At 36.7% G+C, this 20717-nt stretch overlaps 1 protein-coding gene across 3 annotated transcripts in view; it reads left to right on the top strand.

Moving 5' to 3' along the window:
- The window catches only part of CPNE8 (copine 8), a 268360-nt gene that overhangs the window by 122840 nt on the left and 124803 nt on the right, over positions 1-20717 (top strand). For all 3 annotated transcript variants that reach the window (XM_021092523.1, XM_013997926.2, XM_021092524.1), the window contains one exon: positions 17885-17948. In XM_021092523.1, coding sequence (XP_020948182.1) covers positions 17885-17948 — 64 coding nt within the window. The remainder of the gene's footprint in view (positions 1-17884; positions 17949-20717) is intronic.

The raw sequence follows: 20717 nt of genomic DNA, 5'->3' as shown, positions 1-20717 counted from the left end.
GTCTCTTTCTGATAGTTTGTTGTGAACATATAGAAATGCAATACATTTCTCTGTATTGATTTTGTATCTTGCAATTCTACTGAATTCATTTATTGCTGTTCTAATAGATTTCTGATGGCATCTTTAGGATTTTCTATAATACACCATCTACAACCAGTGACAGTTTTACTTCTTCCTTTCCAATTTTTACTCTTTTGTTGTTTTCTTGTCTGACTTCTGTGGCTGAGGACTTCTAACATTGTGTTGAATAAAAGTGGTGACATTGGTCGTCCTCATCTTGTTCCTAATACTGGAGAAATTGCTTTCAGCTTTTCTTCATTAAGTATGATACTGGTTGTGTGTTTTTCATATATGATCTTTACTATGTTGAATTATATTGCCTCTGTACCCACTTTGTTGAGAGTTTTTTAAAATCGTAAATGGATAGTTTTCTTTATTCGGGTGCTTTTCTGCATCTATTGAGATCATGTGATTTTTATTCTTCAGTTTGTTAACATGGTACATTGAACCATCCTTGCATCCTTGGGATAAATCCTCATCATGGTGTATGATCCGTTTATGTACTTTTGAAATCAGTTTGCTAATATTGTGTTGAGGATTTTTGCTTCTCTGTTCATCAGTAATATGGGCCTTTAATTTTCTTTTTTTGTGTATGTGATGTCTTTGTCTGGTTTTGGTATCAGAGTGATGGTGTCCTCATAAAATGAGTTTAGAAGTGGTCCTTCCTCTGAAATTTTTGGTATTGGGTGGTACTGGCCTCATAGATGTATTTGGAAGCATATTTTCCTCTTCTGTTTTTGGAATAGATTGAGAAGTATAGGTGTTAACTTATCTAAATGTTTGGTAGGATTCACCTGTGAAGCTCTCATCTTAGACCTTTGTTTGTTGGACCTTTGATTACTGATTTAATTTCATTACTGGTATTCAGTCTGTTCATCTTTGCTATTTTTTTTCCCCCTGATTCAGTCTTGGGAGATTGTACATTTCTAGGGATTTATCCATATTTTCTAGGTCAGGCATGTTTTGGTGCACATTTGTTTGTTATTGTCCCTTATGATCCTTTGTATATCTGTGCTGTTGGTTGTAACTTGTCTTCTTTCATTTCTCATTTTATTTGAGCTTCCCCCTCCCCGTTTTTTGATGAGTGTGGTTGATTGAAGGTTTATCAATTTTACATTTTCAAAGATCCAGCTTTTAGTTTCATTGACCTTTTCTATTATTTACTTAGTCACTATTTCATTTATTTTTCTCCTGATCTTCATTATTATTTTTCCTTCTGTTAACTCTGGGTTTTGTTTGCTCTTCTTTTTAGAGTTGCTTTACATGCAAGGTTAGATTGGTTTTTTTGACATTTCTCTTATTTTATGAGGCAGCCTTGTATCATTCTAAACCTTTCTCTTACTGTGTTCCATAAATTTTGGAATGTTGTGTTCCAATTTTTGTCTCCAAATATTTTTAATTTACTCTTTGATTTCTTCAGGGTCCATTGGTTGTTTAGTAGCATGGTATTTAGATTCCACATGTTTGTGGTTTTTTCCCAGGTTTTTTAAAAATTATTTTGAGTTTTATTTCATTTCTTTAACTACTGAATGGAGAAGGTGGTTGAAATAATTTCAGTCTTTTTAAATTTATTGAAATTTGTACTGTGGCCTGGCATGTGTTCCATCCTGGATAATGTGCACCTGGAAAGAATGCATATTCCGTCGCTTTTGATGTAATCATCTATATAGCTCTATTAAGTCAATTGGGCCTAAAGTGTCATTTAAGGATAATATTTCCTTATTGATTTTCTATCTGGATTATCTGTCCTTTGTTGTAAGTAGGGTGTTAAAGTCCCTTAATATTATTGTGTTACCGTCAGTTTTTCTCTTTATGTCTATTAATATTTGCTTCATGTATGTAGGTGCTCCTATTTTGAGTACATATATATGTACAATTATTTTATCCTCTTGATTTATTTCTCTGTCATTATGTAATATCTTTCTTTGTTTCTTGTTACTTTTTTTATTTTAAATTATATTTTTGTCCAAAATAAGCATTTAACTCTGTTTTTGTGTTTTTTTTTTTCCATATCCATTTTCATGGAATACCTTCTGACATCTCCTCACTTTCAGTCACTGTCTTTTTAGATATGAAGTAAGTCTCTTGTAGGCAGCATATATATGCTTTTGAAAAATCTGTTCAGCCACTTGGTTTCTTTTGATAGGAGCATTCAATTCATTTCAACTTAAAGTAATTATTTTTTTCTTCCAGTTTTATTGAGATATAATTGACATACAGCACTGTATAAGTTTAAAGTGTACAGCATAATGATTTATGTACATCATGAAATGATTATCATAATAAGTTTAGTGAACGTTCATCATCACACACATACATATAAAAATAAAGAAATAGAAAAGATAATGTTTTTCTTGTGATAAGAACTCATGGGATTTTCTCTCTTAACTTTTGTATGTAGCATAGAGTAGTGTTAATTATATTTACCATGTTGTACATTACATCTCTAGTCATTATTTTTCCTATAACTGGAAATTTGTACCTTTTGATTGCCTTCATCCAAGTCCCCATCTTCTCATTCCCCCCACTTCTGGTAACCATAATTCTGATATTTGTTCTATGAGTTTATTTTTTGTTTGTTTGACTTACAACATTATGTTAGTTCCTCTTATACAACATAGTGATTTGGTATTTATATACATTTCAAAATGATCATGAAAAATCTAGTTATGATATGTCACTGTACAAAAATCCTACATAGTTATTTAGTATATCCACTACATTGTACATAACAATTTATACATTTAAGGGATAATTTTAAGTTGCTGATCTCTTAAGTTCAAACACGTTTTAACAATGTTGCATTTTTACTCTGGGCTGTAAGTTTACTGTTTTTGACATCATAGTTTACATCTTTTGTTTATTTTTTAACCACTTAACTGTGGTTACAAGTGATTTTACAACTTTTGTCTTTTAACCTTCCTGCTAGCTTTGTACATGGTTGATTTACAACCTTTACTGTATGTTTGCCTTTGCCAATGAGATTTTTCCTTTCATAATTTTCATGTTTCTAGTTGTGGCTTTTTCTTTTTCATTTATGTAAGTACCTTAGGATTTCTTGTAAATCTGGTTTGGTAGTGCTGAAATCTTCTGGCTTTTGCTTGTCTGTAAGATTTTTGCTACCCATCAAATCTGAATTAAAGTCTTGCCATGTAGAGTATTTTTGGTTATAAATTTTTCCCCTTCATCACTTCAATGTATTGTGCCTCTGTCTTCTGGCCTGCAGTTTCTATAGAAAAGTTAGTTGATACCCTTATGGGAGTTCCCTTGTAAGTAAGCTGTTGCTTTTCTCTTGCTTATTTTAAGATTTATTTATTTATTGCTTTTTTGGACTGCACCCATGGCATATGGAAGTCCCCAGGTTTATGCCTCAGCCACAGCAATACGGCTCTGAGCCTTATCTGCAACCTACACCACAGCTCACAGCAATGCCAGATCCCCAAGCACTGAGCAAGGCCAGGGGTCAAACCCATATCCTCATGGATATGAGTCAGATTTGTTTCCACTGTTCTACAATAGGAACTCCTAAGATTCTCTCTTTATCTTTAATTTTTGCCATTTTAATTACAGTGTGTCTTGGTGTGTTTCTTTTTGTGTCAATCTTGTTTGAGAGTCCCTGTGCTTCCTGGACCTGGATAAATGTTTCCTTTTCCAAGTTGATGCAGTTTTCAGCTATTATGCCTTTAAATATGTTCTCTGCCCCTTTCTTTCTCTCTTTTCCTGTGGGAGCACCTATATTGTTAATGTTATTATGCTGAATATTATCTTAAACTATCCTCATTTTTTAAATTATTTTTTTTCTTTTTTTCTGTGATTCCTACTACTCTGTCTTCCAGTTTGTTGATCCATTCCTCTGAATCAGGTAGTCTACTGTTGATTCTTTCTAGTGTACTTTTTATTTCAATTACTGCTTTCTTTATCTCTGTTTGATTCTTTATATTTTCTCTTTGTTTAAAACTGCTAAATTCTCACTCTTTTCATCCAATCTTATGCCTGGTTCTTTGAATGTCTTTACAATTATTATCTTGCATGCTCTCTATGGTAGATTACCTATCTCCACTTAGCTTAGTTCTTCTTTTCAAGTTTTTATCTTGTTCCTTCATTTGGAAGATACTCCTCTATCGCTTCATTTCGTCTAATTTGATGTTCTTATTTCTTTATAGCTAGTAAGTTGGTTATATTTCCTCATCTTGGAGAAGTGGGCTTTTATAGAAAGCATCCTGTGTTTCCCTGTAGCACTCTCTCCCCTCTGGTCCCCAGACCTCTATGCTCTAGGAATGCCTATTATTTGGTCTGTATGGGTCCTTCTGGTGTGGAGGGTTTACTTCTGTGGGTGGTCTTGTAGGTGCCCTGTTCTGGTTGATGCCAGGCCAGTGGTTGGTGTGCTTGGTCACAGGCTGCAGGCTGCTGGGCCCCAGAGGGTCCCTGGGCTAGTGCTGGCCAACTAGTGGGTAGGACGGGTTTTTGATATGGCTGTCTGTGGGGCCAAGGGTCCCTCAGAGCTAGTGGAATCCTGCTGGTGAGTGGGGCTTGATCCTGGGATGGTTCACTCAGGGGTTTCAGGTATTTCAGAGGTGATTTCAGCCTGCTGGTGGATGGATCCAGGTCCAAGGGGCCCCCACGCTAGTTCTAGCTCACTGGTATGTGAGGCTGGATTCTCAGTTCTCTGATGGCAGGGCACTGAGGGGTCCCAGAGCTGATGTTGACCTACTGATGGGAAGTGCTGGGGACAGGGGGTCCTGGGGCTCGTGCTTGTCTGCTGGTGTGCAGGCTGCACCGTGGTGCTAGAGACTACATGGCTTTGGTAGTTCTAGGGCTGTTTTCTGGCTGCTGCTGGGTGAGTCTAAGGGCTGGTACCTGCCCACTGGTGAGTAAGGGACCATCATACAGCTACTGTTCCTCCAGTGATGGACAGAACTAGGTCACAGGGTCTTGGGCTGCAAGGCTCTGGTGGGAGGGGTCCTGTTCTAGGATCGTTGTTTTGGCCCACTAGTTACCAGAGCTGGGCAAGGGTATTCTGAGTCTGGAGTCTCCCCGCTGATGGATGACTCTAGTCCTAGCACTAGTGCCAGCCTACTGTGGGAAGATTTTGGTTTTCGTGGCTCTGGCTACAGGGTTCCCAGGGTTAGTGCTGGTGAACTGATATTTGGAGCTGAGTCTTGGACGCTCTTGGACTCCTCAAGAGTGGAGTCTTTCACCGCCAGCTCTCCTGAAAGCAAACCCTGCTGGTCTTCAAAGCCAAATATTTGGGGGGACTCATCTTCCCAGTACTGAACCCTAGGCTGTAGAGCTTGATGTGGGATTTAGACCAGTAGCTCTTCAGGGAGAACCTCTGCAATTAGAATTATTCTCTGTTTTGTAGTTTACCCACCCAGGGGTATGGATCATGACATCACATCTTCCCCCTCCCACCCATTTCCCTATGGTTCCCTCCCTACATCCTTAATTGTAGACTGTCTCCTCTGCCAGTCTTCTGGCCATTCTATCAATAGCCACAATGCAAATCATTGCAACCTTAGTGTCCCCATGGGAGGATTTAAGCTCAGAGGCTTTCTACTTAGCCATCTCGAATATTCCTATATTTAAAGTAATTATCGATAGGTGAAACTGTTGCCATTTGGTTCATTGCCTTCTGATTGTTTTGTGCTTTTATTCCTTCCTCCCTTCTTTTGCTCTTTTCCCTTCTGATTTGATTACTACCTTTAGTGTTGTGTTTGTATTCATTTCTCTTTTTGCCATATGTATTTATTATAAGCTGTTGGTTTGTGATTGATTACCATGAAGTTCATATATAACAACAGAACATGTACATGTGTAAATATGTGTGTAATAACCTGTATACACACACACAGACACACACACACATACATGTGGTATTTTAAGTTGATGATCTCCTAAGTTTGAACATGTTCTAAAAACCCTGAATATTTCCTCCTCCACCCCCACCAGGTTTAACATTTTTGGTGTCATATTTTACATCTCTTTGTTTTGTGTATCACTTTACTTGTTGCAGATATAGATGATTATACTACTTTTATCTTTTAAGCCTCCTACTAACTTTATAAGTGCTCAATCTATGTTTATGATGTTTGCTATTACCAACAAGCTATTTTCCTATCATGATTTTTGTATTTTTAGTTGTGGTTTTTCTGCTTAGAGGACTCTCTTTAGCATTTCTTATAAAAATGGTTTAGTGGTGCTAAACTCTTTTAGCAGCTTTGCTTTCTTTATCTCTCCTTCAAATCTGAATAACAGCCTTGCCAGATAGAGTATTCTTTGTTGTAATTTTCTTTCTTTCATCACTTTATATATATCATTCCACTCCCTTCTGGCCTGCCAAGTTTCTGCTAAAAAGTCAGTTTATAGTCTTAGAGAATTCCCTTGTGTATGACTTGTGTTTTCTCACTCTGCTTTTAAGGTTCTCTCCTTATCTTTAATTTTTGCCATTTTAATTATACCATGTCTCGGTGTGGACTTTTTTGGGTCCATCCTGTTAGGGACCCTGTGCTTCCTGGACCTGGATGTCTGTTTCCCTTTCCAGAGTAGGGAATTTTTCAGCTATTATTTCTGCAGTAAGTTCTCTGCCCCTTTCTCTGTCTTCTCCTGGGCCCCCTCTAGTGCAAATGTTAGTACACTTGATGTTGTCCTAGAAGCTTTTAAACTGTCTTCATTTCATATTTTTTTTCTTTTTCCTGTTCAGCTTGTGTGATTTCCACTGCGCTGTTTTCCAGTTTGGCTATTTATTCCTCTGTATCTTAACTAAGCTATTGCTGATCCCTTTTCATTGTAGTTATTTTTTACTTAAGTGCTATTTGGTTCTTCGTATCTTTTCTTTGTTAAATTTCTCATCGTGTTTACCCTTCCTTCTCTTGAGTTGGTTGCACATCTTCGTGATCATTACTTTGACGTCTTTATCAGGGAGACTGCTTTTCTCCACTTTCTTTTGTTCTTTTTCTAGGGTTCTATTTTGTTCCTTCATATGGAATATATTACTTTGTATTTTGTCTAATTCTCCGCATTTATTTCTCTGTTTATGTAGGTTGGTTACATTTCCCGATCTTGAAGAGATGACCTTCTGTGGAAATTAGGAGACATACTGTGACACCTAGCAGCACACTTCTCTCTGGACAAAAAGCGTGTATACTCTAGGGGTGTCCCCTGTATTGGCAGCATAAGCTTTGTGTTGTGGAGGACCACTTCTATTGCTGCAGTGGTAGGCGAGGCTGTCCCTAGCAGGACTGGCTAACAGGCCATGCCTTTTGTAGTGGCTGGTGACCTGCTAGCGACCATGGTTGGATCTCAGCATGGCTGGCTTTGTGGTTCAAGGTGTCTTGGGGCTAGTGCTAACTCAGTGGTGGGTGGCTGTCTGGCTTGGGTGTTCCCCTGGGCTGGGCCACTTGGCATGTCAGTGGAGCTGAGTCATGGCTCAGCTGGCTACCTTGCCTGGGTGAGCTGAAGCTGGTGCCAGCTTCCTGATGGGATACCTCATCTCAGGCTGGCTAGTTACAAGGGCTGGAGGGGATAGGGGGTGATGCTAGTCAGCTGGAGGGAGAGGCCAGGGAGAGTGGATGCATAGCTCAGGGGGATTTGAGGACTTGTGCAGGCCTTTTGGTGGGTGGGTAATTCCCTGACACTAATAGGTTAGAGGGAGGGCTCCACAATAGTGCAGGCCAACACCAATGTCCTTGTAGTAGAATGAGTTCCCCAAAATGGCTGCTACCAGTTTCTGTCCCCAGGGCAACTCAGCGCTGCTTGTTGCTTCATTGGGAGACTCTGGAATCAACAAGTGGTTTGACCTAGGTTCCTTTCAGATTACTGCCTCTTCACTGGGACTTGGGCCTTGTGAGGTTTTGGACATGACCTTTAAGTGTCTCTGTTTCCTACAGCCCTCTAACTCTCCCATATTCTATTCCTGTTGGCCTTCGAAGCCAGAAGTTCTAGAAGCTTGCCTTCCCTGTGCAGGATGCCTGGGCTGGGAGCCTTATTTAGGGGTTAGAACACTCACTCCTTGGGAAGAACTTCTGCAGTTGTGATTATCCTCTCATTTGTGAGTTGTCTGTCTCGTTGTATGTGTCTTGACTATGCTGTGTCTTTGCCCTTCCTATCCATCTCATTGTAATTCCTTCTTATATCGAGTGGTGGAAAATCTTTTTTGGCAGTGTTTGGTCATTCTCATAGATAGTTGCTCTATAAATAGCTATAATTTTGGTGTGATATGATTTTTTACATTGAGTTGTAGAATTGTTTATGTATATTAACCTTTATCTGATATCCTGGATATTAACCCTTTATTAGATATATGATTTGCAAATACATCATTCCATTCCATAGATTGCTTTTTCACTTTATCATGTTCTTTTAGATACAGAAGTTTTAAAATTTTATGTAATCCCATTTGTCTATTTGGTGTCACATCAAGAAATCAGTCAAGACCAATGTCATGAAGCTTTTTCCCTATGTTTTTCTAGATGTTTGTAATTTCAGGCATTATGTTTAAGTCTTTAACCAACTATGAGTTGCTTTTTTATTTATGTATAAAATAAGGATCCAACTTTATCCTTTTCTACAAGGATGTGGTTTTCCCTACACTGTTTATTGAAGAAAGTGTACTTTTCTCATTGAATGGTGTTGGTTGATGTACTCGTTGGAGATCATTAGACCATGTGTTCTCAGATTTCTATTGTTTTTCATATGTGTATTTATCTTTCTTTATGTCAGCACCACACTGTTTTGATTACTGTATTTGTAATATGTTTGGAAATCAGGACATGTGAGTCCTACAACTTTGTTTTCAAAATTGTTTTGGTTATATGGGTTCTCTTGAAATATCATATGAATTTTTAGGTGAGTTTTAAAATTTATTTCTGTAAAAAACATTCCAGTGGGATATTGATAGGGATTATGTTGAATTTCTAGATTGATATTGGTTGTATGAACATCTCAACAATATGTTTCTTACAAGAAATGAACAGGAGTTCCCGTCGTGGCGAAGTGGTTAACAAATCCGACTAGAAACCATGAGGTTGCAGGTTCGGTCCCTGCCCTTGCTCAGTGGGTTAAGGATCCGGCGTTGCCGTGAGCTGTGGTGTAGGTTGCAGACGCAGCTTGGATCCTGCGTTGCTGTGGCTCTGGCGTAGGCTGGCAGCTACAGCTCCGATTCAACCCCTAGCCTGGGAACCTCCATATGCTGTGGGAGTGGCCCAAAGAAATAGCAAAAGACAAAAAAAAAAAAAAAAAAAAAAAGAAATGAATAAAGAGTAGCTTTCTGTTTACTTGTGTCTAATTTCTTTTAACAACATGTAGTTTTAAGTATAAAAGTTTTTCACTTCCTTGGTAGTTTTATTCTTAATTTTTAAATTTTTTATCTTTTTAGAGCCGCACCTGTGGTATATGAAAGTTCCCAGGCTAAGGGTTGAACCAGAGCTATAGCTGCTCGCCTGTACCACAGCCATGGTAACACAGGATCCAAGCTGCATCTGCGACTTATACCACAGCTCATTGCAATGCCAGATTCATAACCCACTGAGCGAGGCCAAGTATCAAACCCACATCCTCATGGATACTAACTGGGTTCGTTACCACTGAGCCATGATGAGAACTCCAATTTTTTAATTATTTTTAATTGTTTTCTTTATTTTTTTAGTTTTCATTATTAGTATATGTAACCGTCACTTACTTTTTATGTTAATTTTTTTATCCTGAAACTTTGCTGAATTTATTAGTTCTGTCTGTTTTGTTTTTTTTTTTTAATGTATAATCTTTAGGGCTTTCTACATAGAAGATTATGTCACTACAAACAAATAATTTTACTTCTTCATTTTCATTTGGATGCTTTTATTTCTTTTTCTTCCCTGTGCACTAGCTAAAACTTCCAGTATGTTGTTGAATAGAAGTGGCCAGGGTGAGCATCCTTCCTTTTCATGAACTTAGAGGAAAAGTTTTCATTCTTTTACCATTGAGTATGAAGTTACTTTTATAAATTTATATTATTATGCTGCGATAGTTACCTTCTAGTTTGCTGAGTGTTTATGAATGGATATTGAATCTCAAATGCTTTTTCTGTATCACTTGAGATAATCACATGCGTTTTTGAGCTTTATTCCGTTAATGTGGTATATTAAAGTCATTTCAATGCCTTAAGCCATCCTAGCATTCCAGGAGTAAGTCCCACTTTGTCCTGGTGTATAATCCTATTAATGTGCTATTGAATTCAGTTTGCTAGTATCCAGTTTAGGATTTTTGCACCAATATTCATCAGGGATATTGGCCTATAGCTTTCTTATGTTATTTTTGCCTGGTTTTGTATTAGGATAACGATGGCTTTATAAAGTTGAAAGTGTTCACTCAATTTTCAATTTATTGGAGAAGTTTTAGGAAAATTAATATTAATGCTTCTTTAAATGTCTGAGAGTATTCTCCAGTTAAGCCATTTAGTCCTAGGCCTTTTTTGCTGACAGATGTTTGTTTACTGATTTAGATTTCTTACTAAGTTATCCAATTTTTTGGCCTAAAATTATTCACAGGATTCTCTTACATTCTTTTTTTATATCGATAGCATTATTTATAATGCCCCTTCTTTTGTTTCTGTTTATTTATTTGAGTTTTATCTTTTTTTTCTTAGTCTAGGGATTTTGCAGTTTTGTTGATCTTTTCCCCCCAAATTATTTGTTTTGATATTGTTTTTATATTCCGTTTCCTTTATTTCTGCTTTAATCTTCATTATTTCCTTCTTTCTGCTAGCTTTGAACTTAATTTGTTCATGTGTCTGTGTCTGTGTGTGTGTGTGAGTGTGCGCGTGCGTGTGTGTGCATGTGTGTGTTTTAGTTCTTTGAGATATAAAAATTAGTTGTTGGTTTTCATTTACAGCTCTAAACTTTCCTCTTGGCACTGCTTTTGCTGCATCTCATATATTTTGGTGTTGTTTTTTGTTTGTTTGTTTTTTTTTTTTTTTTTTTTTTTTCGTTTTCATTTGCTTCAAGTATTTTCTAATTTCCCTTGTGGCTTTTCCTTTGACTCATTTGTTGTTTAAGAGTGTGTTGTTTAATTTCTAAGTATTTGTATATTTTCCAGTTTTCCTTCCACTAATGATTTCTAAGTTTTTACCACTGTGATTAGAAGACATACTTTATAGAATTTTAATCTTCTTAAATTTGTTTACATTTTTTTCCAAATATAGGCTAATATTTTTATTTTTATTATTTTTTTTTAAATTTTTGTCTTTTTGCCATTTCTTGGGCCACTCCTGCAGCATATGGAGGTTCCCAGGCTAGGGGGTCGAATCGGAGCTGTAGCTTCCAGCCTATGCCAGAGCCACAGCAACGCAGGATCCAAGCCATGTCTGCAACGTATACCATAGCTCACTGCAATGCCAGATCGTTAACTCACTGAGCAAGGGCAGGGACCGAACCTGCAACCTCATGGTTCCTAGTCAGATTCGTTAACCACTGCGCCATGACGGGAATCCTGTTTACATTTTTTTGTGTGTGTGTGGCTTAACATGTGAGCTCTTCTGGAGAATGCCTTATATACTTGGAAAGAATGTATATTCTGTGGTTGAGTGGGTGTATTGTATATGTCTGTTAGGTGCAGTTGGTCTACAGTGTTCTTCAAGTCCCCCTATTTCTTTATTGATCTTTCGTCCAGTTCTAACTATTGTTGCAAGTAGTGTATTGAAGTTTCCTACTATTATTGTGTTGCTGTATTGCCGAGACCAGCTCAGCAGAAGAACGGGTGCTATGGAGCTTAAGGAAAAAAAGTTAACACAAAACAAGACACAGAGACATTTATCTAAAGTAAAGGTGGGAATAGGGGACTCAAGGTCTCAGGACCAAGAGCCCTGCCTCAGAAACCACACTGCTTTTATTGTGCTCTTGAGGATTAATCAAGCAAAAGGGGATTGTAGGTGCAGAATATAGGTTTTTTTTTTATTTTAAAAGTAACTTAGCTGGTAAATGGCTAAACTTTTTACTCTAAACTTTAGGCATTTAAGAATCATTAGCATTTGAGTTTGCTATCTATGCATAGCATTTCAGAGAATCCTCACTGTGCTTCTGCAAAGGGCATACCTATTTGTGGCAACCCTGTGTGCCTAGGTTTGCACCTTGGTTCTCTTTTCTAATGCATATTCTGTTAATGACCACTCATAAACCACTTGGTCATGAGGTTCCTCTTTCTCTTATTCTTTAGAGGACGTATCATGCTTGTGCAAATGGCGTGCCAATCTGCACAGGTCCGCATGCCTAGACCATTGTATTATGTCCTCATTCAGCTTACCCCACAAATAACCCATGCCCTTAGGTCTTTGTTCTTAAGCTTAAGTCATTTACCATCATCGTGACTGTTTCTCAAGCAGGAAAATGGGACAATGTAAGGAAGGACAAGATGGGGTTTTCAGCAAAGAGGCTAAGAAAATATTATAAAAACATGTCTTGCAACACTGTATTATGTTTTTAAATACATACCAGAATTGTTATTTAAAACCATTTTGTTTTTTTTTTTTTGCGCATAAAATACTAAACTAATAGTATCCCACAGTTATCTTTATTATTATGATATTCTAAATATCCTTTCATTACTGTTATTCCTTCTTTTAGAAATGAGTTTTCAGAAGTGTTTTAAAAATTCCCTTTTGTCATTAATCTCTAGCTCAAATGTTTTGTCAATAAATATTATGCATTTTACTCAATATTCTATAACATAGTAGGTGGTCAATTTTAAGTAAATGTTCCATCGGTTAAAAAAGAAGTTTTAATAATGAGTAAAAAAAATTACTGAGATGAAAAACATTCCTCGAGTTGTTGGTAGAGTGAGTTTTCCAGATGAAGTCAGGGAGAGAAATAAGACATCTATTACGGATTCAGGATCTAAAAGGTTGGCTGTATTACAAAGTGGCAGGAAAGATGAAATTAGAGATGTTAAGAGTGCTGAATTTTATGAAGATTATGATGTTGTAAGTAGTAAGTTTGAAATTATTGGAGGATCTCTTGAGAGCCACTGAAAAATGGAAGGCTTCATCATTACAATTCATAATCAGATTAATCTGACTTTAAAGGAGAGGATAAGTTAAGGAAATACAGCTTGAGATCAGTTAGGAACAAGAAAGCTGCAGTAACCCAAGCAAAAATAGAAGGTATGCGCTTACTAGAGGCAATGGAGAAGTGGTAATGGAGAAGTAGTAAGAGATATGGAAAAATACTACATTTAGGAAAAACCCCAACTGTAACAATCAACAAAAGACAAAAATGAACCAAAGCAAACAAAAACAAACCACCCATTCTCTCAAAGACCATTTGTTCATGTGCTCAGTTTGGGGAAGGATCACTCATTTCTAATAATACTCAAAAAATACTTTTGTTTGGGGGATGAGTTCTATTCTTTCTATGTGCCACTAAATAGAGTATAGGAAACTATTTTCAAAATCGATTCTAGGCGTAACCTTACATTTTTATTTAATTTCAACTGTATATAAAATTTACTAGCATATTATCAGAAACTCCTGTATGCCCTTTACCTATAATGTTTATTTTCAACAGATGCTAACTTCGTTGTATGTGCTTTATCATTTTCTTCCTTATACTCTCTCTCTCATATTCTAGTTTTTATGTTTTTTTTTTTTTTTTTTTCTGAACCATCTGAGAGTAAGTTGCAGACCTTATCAGAGACATTGTGCCCCTTTTCCTCTAAATACATGACTGTATGTTTCTTAATGAGGATGTTCTCTTACAGTATCACAATATCATGATTAAAATCAGGGAACTTTACAATGAAACAGTGAAGTTATCTAATCCACATCCACATAAAATTTCAACAGTTGTCCTAGTAATTTCTTTATGGCTATTTTCCCCTAGTCTCAAATTTAATTAAAAATCATACATTGAATTTAGTTGCCCTAATTTGTAGTCTCTTTTAATCTAGAATAGTTTACTCAGCCTGTCTTTGTCCTTTTTGTCTCACCTTTTTTTTTTTTTTATTTTGTCTTTTTGCCTTTTCTAGGGCTGCTCCCGTGGCATATGGAGGTTCCCAGGCTGGGGTCTAATCGGAGCTGTAGCCACCAGCCTACACCACAGCCACAGCCACATGGGATCCGAGCAGCGTCTGTGACCTACACTACAGTTCATGGCAACACCAGATCCTTAACCCACTGAGCAAGGCCAGGAATCAAAGCTGCGTTCTCATGGATGCTAGCACATTCGTTTCTGCTGAGCCATGACAGGAACTCTGACTTTGGCTATTTTAATCAGATATTTTGTAGAACATTCTTCAATTTGGGATTATCTGATTTTTGCATGGTTAGAGTGTAGGTTTGGAGAGGAATACTACAATGTGAAATATCCTTCTTATTACAACATTTGGGGGGATGTGATATCAATGTGACTTATATTGGTGATTGTTAACATTGATCACTGGCCAATGTGGTGCTTACCAGGTTGAAATTGCTCAACGTAATGATGTATTTGTGCTTTTGTAGCGTGGAGCACTTCATTATATGTATCGGAGCTATAATGTTAGACGGGTACAGTATTGAGATTATATATTCCTTATTAATTGAACTTTTTTATTACACAGCAACATTTTCTAGCAATCCTCTTAAATTTAAAACCTACGTGTTTTCCATTAAAGTAAATATATTGGTTTTCATTAGGGTTAGATTTTTTCCCCCTTTAGTATATCTTTCCATTCTTTTGATATTTTAAATTCTTAAATCTTAATGTCTACTGTGAATAGCTATGTATGAATTTTGTTTTTTTGTATAGAATGACAATCTTTGTTTTTAATCTGTAACATTTGGTTCATTACCGTGCACTTTTGTAACTGTTCTCTGGATTTGTTTCCATCACTTATTTAGTGCTTTTCATCTATAACCACCCTTTTTTAAAATTTAGTTTCTTTTGAATGGGTTATATTTTAAAAACCCCATTTCACATTTCTCCTTTCCTAACCTTTAGATAATAAAGTCCTTAAAGGATTTCCCATTGTGGCTCAGCAGTAACGAACCCAACTAGTATCCAGGAGGATACGGGTTCAACCTCTGGCCTTGCTCAGGAGGTTAAGGATCTGGCATTGCTGTGGCTGTGGTTTAGGCTGGCAGCTGCAGCTCCCATTTGATCCCTAGCCTGGGAGCTTCCATATGCCGTACGTGTGGCCTTAAAAAAAAATGTAGTTTTGCTAGGAATTTTTAAACATACTTATTTAATTTATCAAATTTTATTTACTTTAAAGCATCTTTTGCTTTCTTCCCAAATAATAAAAAGAACAATCAGAAGACTTGAAGTTAAATTCTTACCCTCCTGATCAGTGCTATTATCATTTGTATTTGATATTTTAGCTGTTTGATATTTTGTTTGTTTATTTGTCTGTTTTTGGCTGTACCTGTGGCATGTGGAAGTTCACAGGTCAGAGAATACCCATGCCACAGCAGTGACCCAAGCCACAGCAGTGACAATGCTAGATCCTTAACCCACTGAGCCACCAGGGAAATCCAGTTTTGTGATATTTTAAAATGAATTATATATCTTTTTATCTTTTAATGTGAGAATATTTGGAGATGTAGTTTGAAGGAAAACTCTTGCAGAGAGATTTTGCATTTACCAAATAACTGTGATCACTTGAATTAAACTGAATTCTCAGTTTGAAGTTTGTAACTACATAGTTAGAGAAAATTAAAGTAGCAAGCCTGGTTGAAGTTTTTCTCTTTCATTGGTCAACACATTTATAGGCATGGATTTATTTTTTCGGGCCTCTCCAAAGTGAATGTTTATATCTAACCATGCTACGTTCAGGCAATATAGTCATTATGATCCAAACTTTATGCTGTGAGTTATTTATTAAATTCTCCATCTTGTGAACCCCCCCTCACTATTTTTGTCCTCATTGTTATGCCCTTAGGAGCCATAAAAAAAACAAGCCGAAGATTAAATTCTCAGGGGTTTACCCGTGCTTGTTTTTCTGGTTTCCCATCTTCAGTTTCTGATTGATCCTTACTTTCTTAACAGGTTATCAGAGCATTTATAAAAACTTTTTGCAAATTTTATTCAAATTTGAAAACATTTTCAGGTAAATGTTCAATCAGGGTGCTTTAGTTTGCCGTAATGATGAGAGTATAAATCTTGTGATTCACAAATAGAAAAGAGGAAAAAAATTACAGTGGGATTAGAAAAATTAACTGATTAATGATGACTGGAGAGATGCTAGAAATGATATATATACTATTCCATACTACAACGTGCAAGAATAAATTAGTTGATCTCTTAGCCATGAAGACCTGGAAAAAATGTTGCATACAAGCTGGCATAGGTTATTGGAATGAATCACATTCTTGAGGACAAAAACAGTTTATTTGGCTCTAATTCCACAACTTGTCGTTCCCAGGAAAAACAGATGAGTCTGAACTATGATTTGTGATAGGACGAAAGAAGCATGTAGTATATGCTTTTGGAGCATTAGGATTACTCTTTGGAAGATTCTCGTGGACTTGTCTCTATATTCCCTCCTGTAGAACAGGGAGCCATGCACCCACCTTGCACTTTGCTAGTGCACTTTACTCATGGTGTCAGCTAGAGGCTAGATGAGCATAAGTATTCCATAGAAAATTGGGTGGGAGTTTTGCTTTGCCTAATTTTGCTTATATATAATATATTTTTCCTTATATACTGAGTGCCTGTTATGTACAGGTATTTAATATGTTGGATTTCAAGAGGTTTATATCATGAATTTTTCTCTTATACAGTTTATAATCAACTTGGGAAAAGAAGGGTTAAAAATGTGTAGTTGTAACAGTTCAGGAGTGCAGAGAAGGCCAAGTTTTGTGTGAGGTTGCCTGGGATAAAGTTTCCTGAAACAAGTAAAACTTCATCTGAGGATATAGAAAGTTTGACAAGGGAGTTCCCGACATGGCTCAGTGGTTAACAAATCTGACTAGGAACCATGAGGTTGTGGGTTTGGTCCATGGCCTCACTCAGTGGGTTAAGGATCCGGTGTTGCCGTGAGCTATGGTGTAGGTCGCAGACACAGCTCAGATCCCATGTTGCTGTGGCTCTGGTGTAGGCCAGCGGCTACAGCTCTGGTTAGACCCCCAGCCTGGGAACCTACATATGCTGCAGCAGCAGCCCTAGAAAAGACAAAAAAAAAAAGTTTGAGGAAGAATTAGGGAATAGTTTATACACTGTAGTATGCCAGGGTATGGGAATTGGCACAAAGTAAAAATAAGCACAAATAAATAACCATGTTGATGAAAGAAGGATGAAGTCTTGAAAACCAAGATCAGGAATACATTTTAATCACATTATAGAAATCTTAGAAATCTTAAAATCATAAAAGAAAGGTTTTTTTTTGGTTTTTTTTTTCGCTTTTTAGGGCTGCACTTGCAGCGTATGGAAGTTCCCAGGCTAGGGATCGAATTGGAGCTACACCACAGCTCACGGCATCGCCGGGTCCTTAACCCACCGAGAAAGGCCAGGAACCAAACCCGCAACCTCATGGTTCCTAGTCGGATTCGTTAACCACTGCGCCACAACAGAAACTCCCTGACAAAGTTTTATTGTATTTTAGATATCACATTATATTATGTGATAGGCAACACGAAGCTATTGAGATTCTTGGGCAAAGGACTGACACATTGAAAGTGAATAAATTTATCTCTATCAGTAAATGTGGATCTATAGCATAAACTCAAATTTGAAACTGAGAATATATTTTATTAGAAAGAGCCCATGGATTAGTAGTATGTTTTTTATTTGGTTATATAAAAATAAAAATATAATATTAGTTTATACAATATGTTATTAATACAAAGTACTGTATTTAAACATGCTTTTTGTTGTTTTAGAGGAATTCCAGGAAAGAAGTGTGGCACAATCATACTTACAGCGGAGGAATTAAACTGTTGCAGGGTAAGTAAACATTTCTTTGGATTAAGAAGCATTCCCAATACTTCTTTGAAATGATAGTCCTCAAACTGTACTTAAATGATTAATTCTTGAGTAATTTTAGCAAAAAATAATTAAAATTATGTTATATATTTAACAAAATATTACTTTAGATACTCAGTACTTTAGACAGACTACATTCTGTAGCCCAAATAGGATAATCAATTTTTTTTTTTTTTTTTTTTTTTGTCCTTTTAGGGCTGTACCCGTGGCATATGGAGGTTCCCAGGCTAGGGGTCTAATCAGAGCTATAGCAGCTGGCCTACGCCAGAGCCACAGCAATGCCAGATCTAAGCCACATCTGTGACCTACACCATAGCTCACAGCAACGCTGGATCCTTAACCCACTAAGTGAGGCCAGGGATCGAACCCCCAACCTCATGGTTCCTAGTCAGATTTGTCTCCACTGCACCATGATGGGAACTCCAGGATAATCAATTTTCTTACCAGCCATTTTAGTGAATAGAAATTATTAAAATACAACCTAACAGTAATATCATTTGGGGGGCATTAATATAAGGAGTTATAAATTGTATAGTCAGTTCAGTTCTTGTAAAATTTTTGAAGTTTTTTTTTATATGATTCTGAAGGACTATTTCTAGTCACTTGATTGTAACCATTTTGCATAATATTCTTGTTCTTCGTATTTCTGGTTGAATTAATTCAAAATTTATATATGGTCTCATGTTTTCTTAACTTGAAAAGCCCACATTTGTAGGAAGAACCAGGCACCACTCCACTAAGAATATAATAGCATGCATATTCATTAATTTTAGAAAGCTATGGGTTTTAGTTGTGATTTACTGATGTAATCATCTTTCATACCTCTTGTCTCTGAATTTGTATATGTATATAGTAATCTATGTTTTCTATAATAGGGAGAAGAGAGAAAAAGAGGTCAATAAAATAGATACAACTTTTTTTTTTTTTTTTTTTTTTTTCTATTTTTAGAGCCACACACACGGCACATGGAGGTTTCCAGGCTAGGGGTTGAGTTGAAGCTATAGCTGTCAGACTACACCACAGCCACAGTAATTTGGGATCTGAGCCACACCTGTGACCTACACTGCAGCTCACAGCAATGCTGGATACTTAACCCACTGAGTAAGGCCAGGGGTCAAACTTGCATCGTCATGGATGCTAGTCAGGTTCTTTTCCATTGAGCCACAATGGAAACTCCAAGATATATGTTCTTTATTGTGACATTAACATGGTTTTGTCAAAATCATTAAGATTATTTTGTATAAATATGCTAATGAATGCATTATTATTAGTTCTTTTTCAAAATAGAACCAAGGTATCAAGGACATAGCCTGTGTATTGCCAGGCTGTGTCTTAAACATCTTCTACTTTCAATTCTATTGTTTTGTTTGGAGGAATAGAAAGATTCTAAAGTTCCATGCAAATGAAATGAAATCTGTTACTTTATGATCTAGAGTCATTTTTACCACTCTTTATACTAATAAAGCTTTCAAAACATCTGGAATGATATTTAATATTACTTTTTAATAATATTAATCATTTTTTACTTATTTCCCACACTTAAAAATTATGGATCTAATTTTTTTTCTTTTTTTTTTTTTTTTTCTTTTTAGGGCCTCACCCAGGACATATGGAAGTTCCCAGGCTAGGGGTCAAATCAGAGCTGTAGCTGCTGGCCTACACCACAGCCACAGCAACATGAGATCCAAGCTGCATCTGCGACCTGTACCACAGCCGTGGCAATGCCAGGGATCACACCCATATCATCATGGATACTAGTCGGCTTCATTACTTCTGAGCCACAACAGGAACCCCTAATATTTTTAAATTGTTTTAGAATCTTAATCTAACTTCACTTATGTATCCTACATTCTAATTCTTAGCTACAGACATTGATAATGAGCATAATTAAGATGTGTAACCTTGAAATAATATGATTGTGATAGTATAGTAGAAGAAACAGTGTATTCAAAACAATGATTATAGTTACTTCAAAAGAAACAATGCCTTTTTTTTTTTTCTTTTTTGGCTACGCAACAGCATATGGAATTCCTGGGCCAGGATTCACCTCTGGGCCACAGTTGCCACCTATGCTGCAGCTGCAGCACCACCAGATCCTTAACCCAATGTCCGGGCTGGGATTGAGCCTGCATCCCAGTGCTCCGGAGATGCTGCCAATCCTGTTATGCCACAGCAAGAACTCTGACAATGCCCTTTAAATATTTCTTTTTATGTTACTGTAAAGTATCAGGCATTGCCACTCAGAATTTGTAGTGAAATAATTTTTTTTTCATATTTGATGTTATACTAATTGAAACTTATTTTCTTGAAAACATTGTGAATTGTTTTTTTAATTCTTCTTAATTTTTTAAAATTAAAGGATAGTTGATTTACAATGTTGTGCTAATTTCTGCTCTGTAGCAAAGTAACCCAGTCATGCATATACATATATTCCCTTTCTTATATTATCTTCCGTCACAGTCTATCCCAGGAGACTGGATATAGTTCCCTTTGCTATACAGGGGCCTCAGTGTTTATCCATTCTAAATGTAGTTTGCATCTACTAACCTCAGCCTCCAGGTCCATTCTACTCCCTCCCCTTTCCCCTTGTCAACTACAAGTCTAATCTCTATGTCTGTGAGTCATTTTCTGTTTTGTAGATAGGTTCGTTTGTACCATAATTTAGGTTCCACATGTGAGTGATATCATACGGTACTTGTCTTTCTCTTTCTGACTTACTTCACTTAGTCT

This window comes from Sus scrofa, chromosome 5 (assembly GCF_000003025.6).
Source record: "Sus scrofa isolate TJ Tabasco breed Duroc chromosome 5, Sscrofa11.1, whole genome shotgun sequence".
Classification (NCBI taxonomy): Eukaryota; Metazoa; Chordata; class Mammalia; order Artiodactyla; family Suidae; genus Sus; species Sus scrofa.
This window is presented reverse-complemented; position numbering and strand designations above follow the sequence as displayed.